The 16,510-nt window shown below is 43.0% G+C and overlaps 1 protein-coding gene across 1 annotated transcript in view; it reads right to left on the minus strand.

Moving 5' to 3' along the window:
• Positions 1-16,510, minus strand: part of DAPK1 (death associated protein kinase 1) — a 633,429-nt gene that overhangs the window by 251,967 nt on the left and 364,952 nt on the right. Inside the window, exons 10-11 of the mRNA XM_086961193.1 lie at positions 8,514-8,603; positions 6,823-6,915 (exon numbers count right to left, since the gene is read on the minus strand). Coding sequence (XP_086817319.1) covers positions 6,823-6,915; positions 8,514-8,603 — 183 coding nt within the window. The remainder of the gene's footprint in view (positions 1-6,822; positions 6,916-8,513; positions 8,604-16,510) is intronic.

Genomic DNA, 16,510 nt, shown 5'->3' on the forward strand with positions numbered 1-16,510 from the left:
CTGAAGCATGGTGCAGCTATAGTGATTTAAAAAAAAAGATAGCACTATGTAGGTGGATGTCTGGATTGCATAAGTGTTAGGGGCAGTGCTTAATTTGAGTCGGTGGTTTCAGTTGCTTGGCACCGGCACTAAATTGCCAACACCAGCACTTATACCTACTGCCACATGGTGGCACTGCATGTGTTATTTAGAGATGAGCAGAACAATAATTTATTAATTCAATATACAATAAAAACAACTAATACCTGCTGCCCAAGCCATTCTTATAGTTTTGAGGGTCTCACATAGTATGAATTGTCACACTAACACAAAGGCACTGTCAATGGCAGAGGGTGGTGCAAGCTGCAGTGACCTCCTGACGAGGGCCCTGGCACTTAACGTTTTAAAAATTAGGCACTGGTGAGGGGCATAGTTCAGCTGCGATCCTATCACACAGGCACAACCCATTTTATTTAGCAGAACTGTGCACGCCTCAGGCACCACGCTACATCTACTCATATGTGGCTGTTAAGGTGCACACCAGGGCGTCCCTGAGGCCAATGAGAAGCCACACAGAGCAGCATGGGAAGTATCTTCAGCTTCCTATAGGGATATTTTTCCTGTCCTATCAAGAAGATTGGAGAGGGACTGAGGTGCGTCTTTCCCTTTTCAAATCTGCCTGCTAATTGGTAATCATGGTTTGCTGGTTCCAATGTCCAGCAACAGATTCCTGCTCTGCTGCTGTCATGCAGCCTCCAAGTTGCCAGCAAAAGAAGCAAGGTACGTAAAAGAAAATGGTTTCTCTGTTCATGTGTGGAGGGGGGGGGGGTTTGAGAATGTCAATGAAAGTGAGCAGACATCCGAGTTTGAGAGTGCATGAATAAATGAAAATGAGAGCGAGTGAGTAAAGGAGTGTGAATGATTTAGAAATTGTGAGAAGGTGTGAAATTGAGGCAGTAGTTTAGCTAGCAATGGTGCAGCAGATGCAGTTGTGCCAGAGCCTAGAGCATGTCAGTGTGAAAGGGTGTATGTGTAAGTGTATTTCTAAGTGAGAGTGGTGAAAACCAGCGAACATGAGCATATTTGTGTGTGAGAAAGAGCCAATGTGAGTGAGTAGGAGTAAGCATGAGTAAGTGAGAATGAGTTGGAGTGAGTGAAGGGGGTGAATTAACGTGAGAGGAAGCGAATTATGAGTGAAAGCGAGTAAGAGTTTGCTTTTATTTTATGATTCTGAGCCTGTTGCTGGTCATGGCATACTCAAAATAACTCTATGCTTATGGCAGCACCTAAATTGATATCTCTGACATATTGGAGATAATTCTTGGAATAAGGAGCGCACCCATGACAAAATCCCAGCCGTGACATACTAGAAGTAATTCTTGGCATAGGCGCCCCTGTGAAAAAATGCTGGTGTTTCCATAGTGGAGGAAATTATTGGCATAAGTGAATGCATCAAGGCAAAATGCAGACCCTGATATACTGGAAGGAATACTTGGCATAAGGGCAGACCTATAGAAAAAGGCTGGTGCTGGCACACTGGAGGTAATTCTAGGACTCAGAGAGGTCCACCATGGCATATTGGGCTGATGGAGTGGGTTGGGGAAGCAAACCACCACAAAATGCTGGCTCTGAAATACTGAAGATAATTTAAGGCATACGAGCCACCCATGGTATATGGAAGTATCAATGGCAAGATTCTAGCACTTGAATATTTTATATAATTCTTCCAGGCATTAGTACTATGAAAGTCAGTCTTAACATATGGAAAATTGTGAAGGCAAATTCTTTTTTAAATGGGTTGAACTCCTGGCTAGTACTACTTGCCACTGTTCCAAAGGCAGGGTCCAAAAAAAGCACCCGTATGCCTACTAATAGGAAAAGGCAAAGAATTGCAGCGCCGGCCCAACGAGAACCAAATGCCTGATGATGAAGCATGACACTCTTCAGGTGTGTGAGGGCAACAAGAGGCAAGTCATGTTCTTTCCCCCTGTCTCATGGGCCCGCCCCACTTAGGACTTTTCTTTGCCTTTTCCTATTAGTAGGGATACAGGTGATTTTTTTGGACCCTGCCTTTGAAACAGTGGAGCATGGACACTGGACCATTAATCCGCTCTCTGGTCCCCCCTCTCCTTTTTCTTGATAGTATTACTTGCCACCACTTTCGAAGATCACAAGCTGACACTGGCCAATGGGGGTGGAGTCTTTCTCCAGCATCATCACTGAGATGGTCTGGCATGGATTTTCGTGCTGGATTGGAAGTTGGCTGCGGTGTCTGAGCAGTGCCTGAAGTTGGTTCGGTAGGCACAGGTGGCGCTGAGGGAGGACTCGCTGGTAGTAACCAGACAGGAGGCCTCCGCTAATCCTTGGGTGCTGAAGGCACCCGAGAGGGATCTGGATGAGTGCCAGATTTGCAACAGGGTGTCTCAAAAGGCCTCACTATGTTGCAACGTCACTGATGAATCTGGATAAGCAGGGTGCATTGTGATCAGTTGCGGAACTAGTTTTACGAAGAGAGACTGGGAGTGAGACTGTTAGGCATCCTGATGTCCTTGCGACTTGGCATCTTTGTGCTTCTGTTTCAATCACAAGTTACCAGAAGTCTTCGACTACAAGGACCTGTCATAGGAATGGCCCAGCGAGTGGAAACAAGTCCACACCCTTGACTTTGAAGTGGGAGGAGTACATCTGAGACTTCTTTTGGTGTTAATGACATACATATTTTGCGTTCCAAGGCCACCCTCGGATTCAAGGGGACACTTATGACATGACTTGGAGTTGGGCTCTGAACCCAAACACCAAAAGGCTCATCTCCTGGGGTTCTGTCAGACATTAGTCTGCAACAGTCCCTATATGGCTTACCTACTGTAGAATAAGGAAGGGACATAGATTACTTGTACACTGGAAAACAAAATCAAAATTTGCAAGAATAAACTTGCAAACTGTCAAGGAAGAAGTTTGGAGCGGCTACACTAACTTTTGTGGCGGAATGAAGTTGATGCAGAGCCACACGGCACCATCTACCAGTGCTTGGGAGCATTGCTGTTTAAATCTTCTAGATCCAGCCTGGTGCCTGGGAAAATTCTAATGGTGCAGTTATAAAGATCCATCAGAAAAAGTGAAACTAATTAAGGGCGTCCAGACAGATGCTGCTGTCATGGAGGCAGTTAATAAGGACGACATGGGAAACGGTATAGAAATCCACAGACAGATCGAGTGGGATCAGGGCTGCCGAAGCTCCCTGATCTAGGATGCAGTGGATGTCATCGGTAGCTGTGATCAGAGATTGAAGAAGGAAGTTTGGGAGAGGCAGAGAAGGTTTTGAAGGGGGGTGGCAATACAATTAAGTGAGTGGGAAAGTCATTTGTTGAGGCAATTAACCATAGAAGAGTTGTTTGAAGAAGGGAAGGGGGTAGGTTGTGAGAACTTTTCTGAGTTTCACAGAAAAGATAAGCTTCAAGGATCTGGAGGCAACGGCTTGTTATCCCAGGTCAACCCCAGGAACTGGGAGTGAAAGCAGAATAATAAAGGTAAGTAAGAAGGGATCCGATCATCTCCCTGGACAACTGTGGAGAAAAGAGGTCAGGGATGTTAGAAAAGATTGGTTCGAGGGATATGTTCTGCTGAGTGTTAGGTGCCAGTGACTAGTTTGCTGGAGGCCCAAAACGGCATGTCATCAGGAAGTATGCACAAGTTATGCTCTATGGGCATGTCTAGATAGAAATTTAAATGCCCAAGGGTGATCAGGTTCAAATATTAAAGGGCAAAAAGTGGCAGTACATCTGCGAGTTTGGAACTGAAGCCTTTTGCTCTGGCCGGGCTGGCTATAAAGGAGGCTGCTGGAGAAGTGGTGGTACTTCGCAATGGTGAGTTTAAAAAGGAAGGTACTCTAACTAATCGTATGAACAGATGTCTAGGATGAAGAGAGTGTAATTGTCTTTGTACATAATGGGGACTGCGCTGCCAGGTTTACAGTATCTATCTTGTCTGGGGATTTTGTATCAAGAGGGTCCCACCGTGGCGATATCCACATCGGTGGAGTTGTTGGACCCAGTCTCAGTGATGAGGAGTTTGTCCGTGGAGTGACAGAGTAAGAGGTCACACAACTCGACCTGATGTTTAGGAAGGGATTGAATATTGATAAAGAGGCCTATAAGGTATGAGAATGTGACAGTTTTATGGGTATGGTGGCGGCCCAGGCCGGCCAGATGGAAGGGTAGGATGGGTGCTTGGGGCCCGGCAGCAAGACAATTTGCACCTGCGCAACTGAAAGTGCCCTCTAGTTTGGGAAGGTGGGTCTTGATGCAGGTGAGGTCTGAGCTCATGTAGGAAGGCTAAGGGTACCTAAGGCAGCATACCTTGTTGGTGGGCTTGGGCCATGGGTTCTGGCACAGGGCAAAGTCCGGGTGCAGACAGGCTTGTCATAGGTGCACCTTTAGTATTTCAGATGAGCCCTTATTTTGAGCTTCCATGCGGCAGTTGCCGTTTAAGGCCCCCAGAGGGGGTTAAACAGAGCTCCAGAGAGTGGGAGATAGAGGAGCAGGCACCAAGAACTGGCTTGCCCAACAGGGCAGGGTGGGTGGACCTGGGTAGCAAAAGGGCCACAGAGAGAATACAACTGGTGAAATAAAAGAGCTAAAATAATAATGATAAAATAAACAATAATTGCGGCCAGGCAACCCAGGAAAGAGGAAATACAAGATGGAAACAAGCATTCAGAAAAATAAAGTAAAATTAAGACACAAGAAGTCTAAAAGGGCCAGACAATCCTTGGTCAAAGGACCAAGTTTCCGATATTATAAGGGAATTTAAAGCAGGTAAATGTGTTCATAGCAATTCAAAGAAATACAGGCAGGTTCAGTCAGGGACATATTTAATTTCCTTAAATGACAAATGTTTTCAATTAGAAAAAAGTTATTAGGCTCAGGAGACATTCTGTTGGTACCGGTATGATCTCACACAGCTTTTATCTGAAATGCCTAAGAATACGTCCTCACGCCACATCACAATTGAGAATATTTCAGGTTAAAATCCTATTGTGAGAGCACAAGAACAATGCAAACTGAGATAATGGGAATCACTGTTCACGTCACATGCAATTTTGTGCTAATTTAATGATTCCTTTTTAAAGCAAAATGCGTCCTCTTATTCAAAATGCATGAGGATGTGTTTAGCACTAAAAACAGCACATAATGCTGTACTTGCATTTTGTGTTTCAATGCATATTTCCTGTCATATTTTGGGCATTTCGCAAATTTCTCCTCTGCTTAGTTATCAGGGACTCAAACTGTCTCAGTGGGCTATATAATCCAACCATTGGTGTAGAGAGTCCTGGAGACCAAAGGCCCACTGGCCTACAATGCCAGACCACTATACATGGAAGAGACGGCTGGGATCTGTTTTTTTAAATCTCTTGAGCTTCCACTAAATTCCATGCTAGATGCAGTATCCTTTAAGCCTGAAAAAGTAATCTTAGAAATGTACCCCCAATACCATTGAGAACCCGGATTTGAGTATTTACACCCTCCAGATGCATAAATAACCTACACCTGGCTTCTATTCCACGATAGTACGTCATGCATTTTATTTTAAGACTAACTGACAGGAAATCCAGAGCGCTTGTGACAAATTACTTTGCAGTAAAAAGACCCAGGTAGAAAGCGCACATTTAAAAGAATAAATGAAACTCGCACACACACTAATACACATTCTATTATTCTTTCCAATAACAATGGAAGTCATGGAACAGCCCTTGTGTGCCCTGCAGCATAAGGGAAATCACCTTGGAGCAGGTTTATTTACAGCGGTCATTGTCGGGAACACAGACCTAATTTCCGGAGTACAATCAATGCCAAGATTCAGCAGCGGAAAAAAAGCCATACTGAAGCCCTCAAAGTGCATTCCTGTGACCTTGGTAGAGGTCAATCGCTGTCCTCGCTGCAGGGATGACGGTTTTAGGGTTAATCACAAGTCAACCTATCAGTGGGCTTTCACGTTAAGTTTTTTTGCGACATGCTTCACAAAGTCAAGAAAATCATAATGCTGAGGAGACACAGCAGTGCTTAATTTGAACCAGTGGTTTCCAGTGCTCAGTACCGGAACTTAATTGTCAACAGTGGAAATAATGACAGTTTGCCATATGGTGGTGCTGAGAGTCTAATTTAGAGATGTTCACAACAACAATAGTTTATTAATTCAGTATACATTAATTACTAATAGCTGCTGCCAAGGCCATTCTTATAACTTTGGGGAACTGGAATAGTCTGAATTGTCACATTTGTAGGAGTGTGAGCGTTAGTAGTTGTGTAGGTATTGTCATTGGCAGTGTTGGTGGGGGCAATGGGTAGTGCAAGCTGCAGTGGCCTCCTGAAGAGGGCCCTGGCACTTATTTCTACAAATTTAAGCACTGAGCCAGAAAGTAAATAACTTGCACAATGGTATGAATTACACCTGACCATTAGTCTAGGTAATTGAAATAGAAGAGACTCATCTTCAAAGGGCCATGGACCGCTTTACAGAAAACCTGTCTATTATAGCAGGAGCATCTGAATAAAGCAGTACAGATCAATATGTTTGTGACCCAGATGTAATGGAGGGGTAGAAATAAGCTACTGCTAATTTTTGCACATTCACATTATCAATATTTACAACCTAAAGCACATTGAGACATTGTCAAATCTTTAAAATCCCACTATTATGGTCCAGTGTCAAAGCTGGGACTGGACCCAGATCTCCAGGATCCAAAGTCAGCGGAACGGCAACTAGATCATAACCGCTCCCCTGTGGAAATTGCATGCTCCGAAAACGTCAAACCTAGTAAATCACAAGTGAAACCAATGAACTCACCAGCGTATCGTCGCTTCTCGCAACGCTCATGTTACTTCTGGACAGGAAGGACCGAGATAGTCTTTGGCACAGGGATATTAAGCGCACAGATTGCTTCAAAGAAAAACAAAATGTATTTTAGAAATGGCCAAAAACTTTAAAAAACATTTTTTTTATTAATAGGTGTTAATTGTGAAAGAACAAGGAAAGGTTACCTTGTCCATGAACCCATTTGAATAGGGAAACAGAACAGCAAGAGCAGATAAATGTAATTTGCACAGCATGATTTGCCTCTTCCTTGTCCAAATACAGAACGTGCTTAGAATTACCTTGAATATTAGTAATACTGTTCGTAGCAGTGCAAAATCATCAGGGGTCTTTACAATTTAATCTGATATATGGAAATATGATAGAGAACGACAATTGCATTTAATGCAATAACAACTCTTCTTAACCAGAGTGAGGATACAAGGTGTATGTCAATTCAGTAAGAGTATCTTTGGGTTTAGCCCAGGAATGAGTGAAAAGGACCGGTCCTGTTGCAGTATTTAGCCTGCATGACTGCACCATAACTCTAAAATATCAGCCTGCATTCTTGGGAAAGTTGACAGTTACCTTCTTCTGAATGGCTAGGGGTCTGGTGCCCCTTCCTGGATCTACAATTAGCGAGCTGCTGGCTCTTGCCTTGTGCCTATGGTATGTTTGCCAAATAGATGGCAGGAGGGAATGTGTGCACTCATCTGCCCCAGGCTGCAATACATGTCAGAGGTCTGTCAGAGGACCGCCACTTCCTTGTGCTGGGTGGGCACACTGACATGACCTGCATGCATCTGGCTGATGATTCTCCATGTGGGCGAAGGAGCAAGCACGTTACAGAACTGCACCCTACTCCAGAGCCACACGCTCCATGCTGGCATTAGAAATGCTGGCTTTTATAAAGAGTGCCTGACTGTGGGCAAACAGGCAGATTTAGTGTGACCCTTGTTTTTCGGGGCTACAATCGACTGGCAAGTGTACTCCTGACCTGATGCAATAAGAGAGGTGTGCTCAAGAGGAGTCCTGGACCCACACAGGTTGTAGTCCGCAATTACACAGCACGACTGCAGGCCCATGACACATAATGACAACAAGGTACCACGATCTTTGCGATTCTTAATTGGCCACCGGTTCCTATCTGGTCATTTCTACAATTGGGTGAGTTAGTATTCATCAATGCTGCCCTCTGGCTATTCCACACTATGTTCCATACCTCCTCCTTAATCCCTTCTGCTCACAGGAAGTGATGTCCAATGCCCACAGATCCTGGAGCAGAGTCCTAATGCCCAATCTGAGAGGGGAAAGGGTGGGCTTGGCGGGGAAGTGTTTAGTGGTTTAGAGAATAGCAGTCATAATTCTTGGAAGCGAGAAATCCTTTCTCTCAAGTTTGTGAAATTGAGGATTCTAAGACGGACATTAATGATTAAACAGTTCAGGGCAAGTAAAGGAACGAATGCATTCATTTATACTTTGTGAATATTATTAAATCACTTTTTAAACTAAATGGAATCCATGATAGCACTAACTGGACACGCTGTTAGCGTGCATCTAGGAAGACTTTGAAAACAGCAGGTTATTAAGGCTTCTGTGATTTAACTTTGAAGTCATGCGAAATGCACAACTTGAGTTCGATCACTTCAGTAATCAAAGTTTGTTTAATGGTGTGCAACATTTACCTTCCATTTTCTACGAGCAGCAAACTTCTTGAACTTCTCCATGTTGACAGCGGAAGCTTTTCTACTAAGTGCTTGCTGTGTATCCTTCGGCTGAAAGATAAGATACAAAGAAGTTACTTTTTGAAGTAGGCTGTAAAAAAGAAATTATCAGCACTACTTAGACTCTACTGTAACCATCCTGCAGGAAAACGAATTTCATAAAGGATGCAGCTAAAATATTCCAGTTACATAATCCATCATTTTTCTCATGGTGAAACAAGCAAAGTACAAGTATCAGGAACTCCAAAAACAAATAAGAAAAAAGTGAAGTCATAAAAACAAGTATAGGCAAAGCCAACAGCATCTCAGTTACAAACTAGTGGTGATGGCTTTTTCTGAAAGCCGCTGGGCATGCTGAATTTGTATTTCAGCGGTGGCCCACTGTCAGGAGCCGGGGAGTTGGCAGGTGCGCCGCGTCTCATCAGCGGCCAAGTGTGCTGACAGTGCTTGCTGGGGATGCCAAAGGCTAATCCCTATAATTGATTCAATTTGAGGGAAAGGCTACTGGGTGTCACTAGCAATTCATTTCTTTTGAAGTGACCCACTGTGTCTTGCAAGGGGGAAATAAAAAAAGGATTGGCTTTGTATACGTGTATGAGATCAATATTGACAGGAAGTGTGGTCATTGAGTATTTTTCAGAAGTAAAATAAGCTCCATATCCATTCTAATACAAGCACTTCCTTGGAGGCCGAAGGATAAATCTGATCAAAGATGTGATTGACAAGGTCTCAAGCCCTGTTTGAAAGGTGCTTACCTAAACAAGCCAATGGTTGCTTGGTGCCTGTGTACAGTATAAAAAATGTTGGCTTTGTCAAATCTCAAACAGATTGGAAAAAAATCAAGAGGTCTGAAAATAAATAGACATTATTTAATTTAGCTCTCTAAAGGGAAGGGTTTTGTTATTTTAGTATCACTATCATATCAGTATTGTATCTTAGTATCACTGATTTTGCCTTAATTGTGATGGCTTCTGTTCATGATCTCCAAGCAAGGTGAAAGCTCAACGAACGTAGCAATGCCAGGCTGAACTCCAAAAGATGCAAGAAAAGAGAAAGCCTGAGGCTGGTCCTCCTCTCCTGCTATACCACATATATCTGAAACAATCCCTGAATTCATAACCACCATGCCAAACCTCACCTTCAAAAAAGACCCAGCTCTTCAAGCAACACCTTCACAAAGTAAACTTACCAACTGACCAACTGCCCCCTTCGCACGAGACTCCCTGCCGCCCCCACCACCAACTCTCTCAAAAATTCTTCTCTTCCATTATTTCCAGTCTGTATTTGTCTACCTTGTTCCCTTTTCCTGCTGATGAAGCCCAACTCCCCTCCCCCTGCTCCAATTTGTACCCTTGTTCCCTTTGCTAAATAAGACAACGCTCTCCAGGCAAAACTTGCAATTCGCTACATTAATGGCCCACACAGCCCTTGCCCTCCAGCTCTTTAACCTCACCTCTACCTTCCACCCAGAGCATATGTCCTCCCTATTCTGTTCATACCTCCCAGCTGCTGGTCACTTCTATCCTCTCTACACATCCTTGCCATCCTGCCACACAGCGAAGCCCTTATTGTAGACCGCTCCTTTGCTTCACACTCATAAGTTACACGCTTACAGAATGACATGCCCACGTTACCTACTGCCTAAACTTCATGAAGTCATTAAGATAATACCTATGCATTGCATGCAAGAGGTTTTCATTGATAAAGAAAAGACTAAGTATTTGGAGAGTTCGAGCACTGTCAAATTCTAGAAGCTGTAGGGGAGCTTCACTGAGATAAACGTATTCGATTGCTGGGAAACGATCTGTTAAAACACTTATGAATATCTGGTAAAATTACGTAAAGAGGTTTCAGCAGCTGTAGAAAATATAAGGTATTGTATAAGATTTTCACAAACTCAAGCTGGGTCATATAGTTTATAGTACTGAGACCTGATGCATGTTACCTTGCGCTACTCTGGAAACTCATTATTGAGGGGCTTGTTAGACATATGAATAGCGCCTATTAGTGAGGTGGAACTAATCGTTCAGCCAGGTGGGATACAGCAGGTGGTAGAAATCAGACTAGTTTTATAGTCGACGTGAATATGAACTATAAACATTTGAATACAATTGGACTCAAAGGAAAGAACCATCTCAGGCTTCTGCCATAATTGTTCTTGATGAGAAACATAAATTGCTACTTTACACTTGGCTATTTTGGGGATCTGGGAGGCAGAATGAGAGTGGAGGTAGATACTGGGGTTGCTGATGGGAACCAGGCATAATTGCTGAGATTTACTGTAATAAGTACCAGGTAAAAAGATGTAATAGTGCGGTAAATCTCACCATTTAAAGGGCTGACTGATGATGGTTTGCTGAACAGTGAGGCGTACATTTTAACGAATCATTATTTGGCATGCTGTGTTGTCAAACAGACTGGCTAGCAGCACTAACAGAACAGAACCAGCAGCTCAAGGGAGAGGAGGAAGCAAAATGGAATACATAAAAAGCTTTCTGGAAATATCACTGAGCAATAAAAGGTCACATGAAATATATATGATGCCTTCTGTATACAAGGCATCAGAGACCTAGGCTGTGGAGCAAACATATCTATAAATCTAGATCCCTGCAGAGAGAGCTATTTATAACTGCCATGAACCAGTCAATATTATGCTAGAGGCACTACTGTAAATGCATTATGTATTTATCATTTTTGTGCATTAATAATGTGCAGTAGGCAATTTTACTCTAGATTCCACATGTGCAGATTAATTATTTTAATGCATTAATTTCCTTCGAAACGACTTTCCTATGTGTACAACTGTGTTATTCTAGTGCATGTTAACTAGGTCACATTTCAGTGTAAAAAGCCATTTTAACCAAGATGGAAGTCATGTCTGGTATGCTTTCAGGGCTTTCTCCTCTGCACCCATCCTCTCCGCACAGGCTCCGCAGCACAAGTCAAGCTGACGTACTAGAATATGTTTCACTATTATTATTGTTCTGCTCAGGATGATCTTTCTCGAACTCGGATACATAATATTACATACTCTGTTTCTTTCCTTACACATATTCAAATAGCATGACACTGTAAATGTAACGTGTGTGCCTTAACATCTCAGGATGGCATTAGCATAATGGTTGCTGAATAACTATTAAAGTAGTGGAATTGCACTTAGGTGTAAAGGTAATGGGTTACTTATTTTTCTCATGGTCTGATGTGCAGAAAAACTTCACATTCATTACACCATGATGATTCTGCAAAAGTTCTCATCTATGCAAGAATTTTGCATAAGAACCCTCAATTGTGGGGCTAAGCAGATTTTTGAGAAGACTTTCCTGTTCTATTAAGGATTACTGTATGATTACTTTGAGATTTTGCTGCTCATTGAGACTTATAATATTTTCAGCTTTTTTACTAACTTTGTATAACTGCATTGGAATGCCTCATGGCATTGACTACATGCAGTTTATTTTTGAATTTTGTAATAAAATCCATCTAAATGATTAATGTACTGTATTTTGCTTGATGTTGTTTTGGGAGGTGCCTTAATGTGGGGCCACGTTGCCTAAAGAAACTGAGTGATCAAGTAAATTATGGAAAATCTTACTGAACTTTTGGGGTGTCTACAGTTTGGGGTACGCTGTTGCCCCACTGCTCTGAAAGCAGTGGAAAAAATAAAAAATTAAATGATAATAACATTGTTAATATAATTGTATATTTCCAGCTACGGGGGCAGGGTTAGGGCGGGGCTTGTGTCATGGGGTAGGAGTGGTGGGCACTTAAGTGCGCATGACGGTTTGGCCAGCCAAACTGTCATGCAAACTTTGCATGTTCCCCACCAGGCTGTAATGCACAGCCTAGTGAGGATCATGAACTGGCTCCCACTGCCTGTCTGAGCGCCGAACCACGGTGCTCAGACCAATCACAACACTGCTGTCATGGTGACATCAGTGTTTTGATTGGCTTAGTGGCGCCTGTGTGCTTCCTAGACTTTTCACGGAGATAGTAACGATGGAGGAGAGACGGCGTTGGTGGCGTTCAAATAAGAGGTAAGTGGTTTTTAGTTTATTCTTTTTTCAACCCCCCTCCCATTTTCTGCCAGCCGCCACTGAGGCATAATGCGATGATTCTTCACAGGCCTGCCTCTGCACAGAGGAATAATGATGTTCGAACCCCAACCAAAAAACTTTGCTTGGAGTTTCCGCTGTCTTTGCATTCCATGAGCACAGCTGAGGAATGAAAGTTTCCCAGAGTGGCGCTCTCACTCCTCGCTGAATAAATAACATTAAGGTGGGCGTTTGAAGGCGGAGTGACAGTAGAAAGTTCAGTGGACACAACCCCCACTCAGTGGTTATACTACAATACGCCATGATTTATTCTGCCTTTCTTTGCATGCAGCAAATGTTCAGCAGCATTTCTGAATATTATAGCGGCATGCAGTGTATTTGCATCCATGGGTAACGAAACTGAACGGAGAGAGCAAGTAATAACTAGGCCTGGGTGGTAAATTCTGTTCCGTGCGCGGAATTTGCAGAATTTGAGTAATTTCGCGTTCCGCGGAGAACGCGAAATTGGCCAAAATTCTGCGTTCTGCGACTTTGCGAAATTCTTTGCTTATTCGCGTTCTCAAATGCGCGTTCGCAAGATATTTTCCCCCGAACAAGCAAACAGCGATTGTGAACAGTAAAAAAGTATCGCGGACAAGCAATTCCGCGTGTTCGCGGAATTTCTGCGTGTTCACTGAGATTTCTTACTATTTCCCTGAGATTTGCTATCGCGATTAAGCAAATTCCACCCACCCCTAGTAATAACTAAATAACCTATTCTACGATGAATGGTCACGTGGCTTGCTCACACTGGCAGCTGCCTATTACTTAATACGCGAATATCCCAAAATAGGACTGTGGGTGCCTGTCATCGGCTTGGCAACGTGTCCCTCCAAGCACAGTGTGCCCTGGCTTGACATGCTCTTTTCAATTCAGAAGGTGTCCATGGATTATGATGCACACATGGAGACTGCTCACATTTTCGTTCTGTGCAACCTGTCAGAAATAGCGTGTCCGTCACTGATGTATGGTTATTTTACCCAGAGAGTTGAAGCGCAGGGCAACCCCAGTGGAGTAAGAAAACCTTGATAAGTCCTCCTGAAAGCAATGAAAGATTTAGGTCAGGCTTTGCTGAAGTGAGGTATTCCACCATTTTAGATATCATGTCAAATTGATGTTATCGGGCACATTAGGCGCTGGTTCAAGCAAAGTGGATGTAGCAGATATTCCTCTGCTGTTTTGCAATGTGGGAGGCAGCTATTTACCCGCATTGGGTGAGGAAATGTCCCTCCAGGAGGGAAGTGGTGTATTTTCAGAAGATGCTTAGGATCATCTTGTGGATTTTCTTTTAATTAAGAGCCGTGGCTTGTGCCCACTCTGCTGTAGCAAATGCTCAGCTCCTAATGGCGTTTAAACAGACTTGCCTTATTTAGTTACAGCTAATCACTCTGTGAAAAGTGGAATTTCAACAGAGTACTGGAGCTTCCAATTTAAACACAGTAAGCAGCATGCGCAATCTTAATAAAGTTGCTCTCCACGAGTAGTCGATTTTCCTCAACTCTCCAACCAAGAAACCAATGTCAAAAATGTATAAATATTATTTGTTTGGACACACTGAAGATTGTGCAATAAAGAAATATAACCCAACAAATACAACTGACTATAAGGGGATGGGAGTGGAAGGGTCAGAAAAAATAAGTGTTGTTAAAAAGTACCTGGCTGGTTGGAAGATAATATTTATTAAGTCCTTTAGTTGGTACTACAAAAACCAGGGTAGTGGAGATTTACATTTAGTCAACACCCAACAAAGTGCTCCCACGTCTTCATCAGTCGTAGCACGCCCCGTCCTGCAGCGGGGCGGGAAGAACCCGATGATGAAGCATGCCACCATGGGATATTTTAGGGGTGAGGGTTAATTCAAGAAAGCAAATAGTTTTCTCTGATAAAACTTACTATCACATTGATAGGACAGTCACAAGGGGTCTTTTTTTGTTTATATACGTATGACAGGAGGCCGAGTCCACCTTGTTCCTTTCCTCTCCCTCCCCCCTTTGGTTTACATTGAGACTTCAAATAAGTCACCATCTAAGAAAAGGACAACTGGAGGAGAGCAATCACTGAACATGTATCTAGGATGTGGAATTTGGGGTGCTCTAGTATAGATGCTATCACAATGGGCCAGAACTGGGGACTGGCTTTCAACATGATGATGCTTGGGACGGACTTCTATAGAAAAAGCCTTACATTAGGAGAGTTTCAGACATTTGATTCTTCTTCTAGCATGGCAAAACAAGTTTCAAGATCAGGAAGAGGGTACAGCTCCTCATTTCCGTACAACAAGATCTGGGAGGTTAGGAGCTCTGAAGAGGATAGCTTGATGTGCCATTTTCAACAAAGGCTTCTGGGGCAGTTTACAGTCAAGTGAGGCAGAGGTGCGACAAATGTGAGGGAAACTATATGGATTGGGCCTAGAGTAGTCCCCAATCACTATGGGTCTGTTTACGAGCTTGGCGGACGGGTTACTGCATCACAAACGTAATGAATATCCCTTCTGCCGAATTACGAGTTCCATTATATCCAATGGAATATAATGGAACTCTTAATATGGCATAAGGGGATATCCGTTACATTTGTGATAGAGTAACCCATCCACCAAACTAGTAATCAGGCCAAAAATGGTACACGGGATAAACATTGCACTTCATCATCCTGGATATGGAAGAAGCATTAGAAAAGGAAGAATGCTGCCTGACCTACCTGTGAAGAAGCCTAAAGGTGTCTCCTGCTCTCCACTTAAACCCAGGTACTAGATGTGCTCTCCAAGGGTCAATTGCTGGGCCCTTGTATAGCTTTGGGGACACAAAAGGTTAAAGAAGGACACCATCATGTGTATAAAATCCAGCTTCCCGTTGGGAGTGGATTGTATGTGACCCTTTGGAAGCCCTGGCAGGTGAGAGGGTGGACGGTTGGAGGCTTCCTCGAAGATTTAGAGAGGCTAGGAGTAAATTTTCCAGCATGCAAAAGAACTAAGTGCTTGCCAATTTTTGGGGCCTCTACAAGACTGGAATAAGGCAGCACGGCTCCCAGAGAAAGAAGCATACTCCCCCTGCTACAGATTTCGGGTTTGCTCCAATGAGAGATTTTTTTTCCAGAAAAATCAAGACTATCATGGAACCACTGAAAAGAAGTACTCAATCTTTTGGTTGCATTGTCCTACTTGAAATCTAAGAACCCCAAACAAAAAGTCTGAACTTCAGACTTACGAGCAAGCCAAAGTCCCAAAGATATCCTAGCAGCACAGTCACCTTGGTGGAAACAAGAAACATCTTACCTCTGCTTTGCAAAACTAAGGTCTAAAGCAGGAGATCCTATCTTCATGAAGGAACACGATACACTGACCCGTTCCTCTACATCGGCTTGCCAACCACAGCCCAAATAGATGTATTATATCGCAGACTACTCTATGTTTACTTGCGCCACATCACACTTTGAGTTGAAGTTCTTTTCTTATTAGATGGCACAGACATGTCCTATCAACCTATGACCATCGGACCTGCAACTATTTTGGACCCCTCCACTAAATAGGGAAGATCAATTTTCCATCATGGGACAAATGCTGTTTTTATATTTTATATTTACTCTCGGAGCTTTGAGAAAGGCTTTTTGAGATTAAACACATGTTAACTGTTTTAATATAGATGGCCTTCTATTCTTAGTGTTGGGGTACTGCAAACAATGACTGACTGGCATGTTTCCTATCTAGCTGCTTTTTACCTTAAATGTTTAAAATATCCATATCTTATCTTCAGTTACTTTCTTGCTATTCTCACCACTTTTGCATGCTGATTACTATATTTTATTACTGTGTTGTCTTCTTGACTTTAATTATGATTCATGTTGTTTTCTGGACTTTAATCACGATTCATA

This window comes from Lissotriton vulgaris, chromosome 3_1 (genome assembly GCF_964263255.1).
Source record: "Lissotriton vulgaris chromosome 3_1, aLisVul1.2, whole genome shotgun sequence".
NCBI lineage: Eukaryota > Metazoa > Chordata > Amphibia > Caudata > Salamandridae > Lissotriton > Lissotriton vulgaris.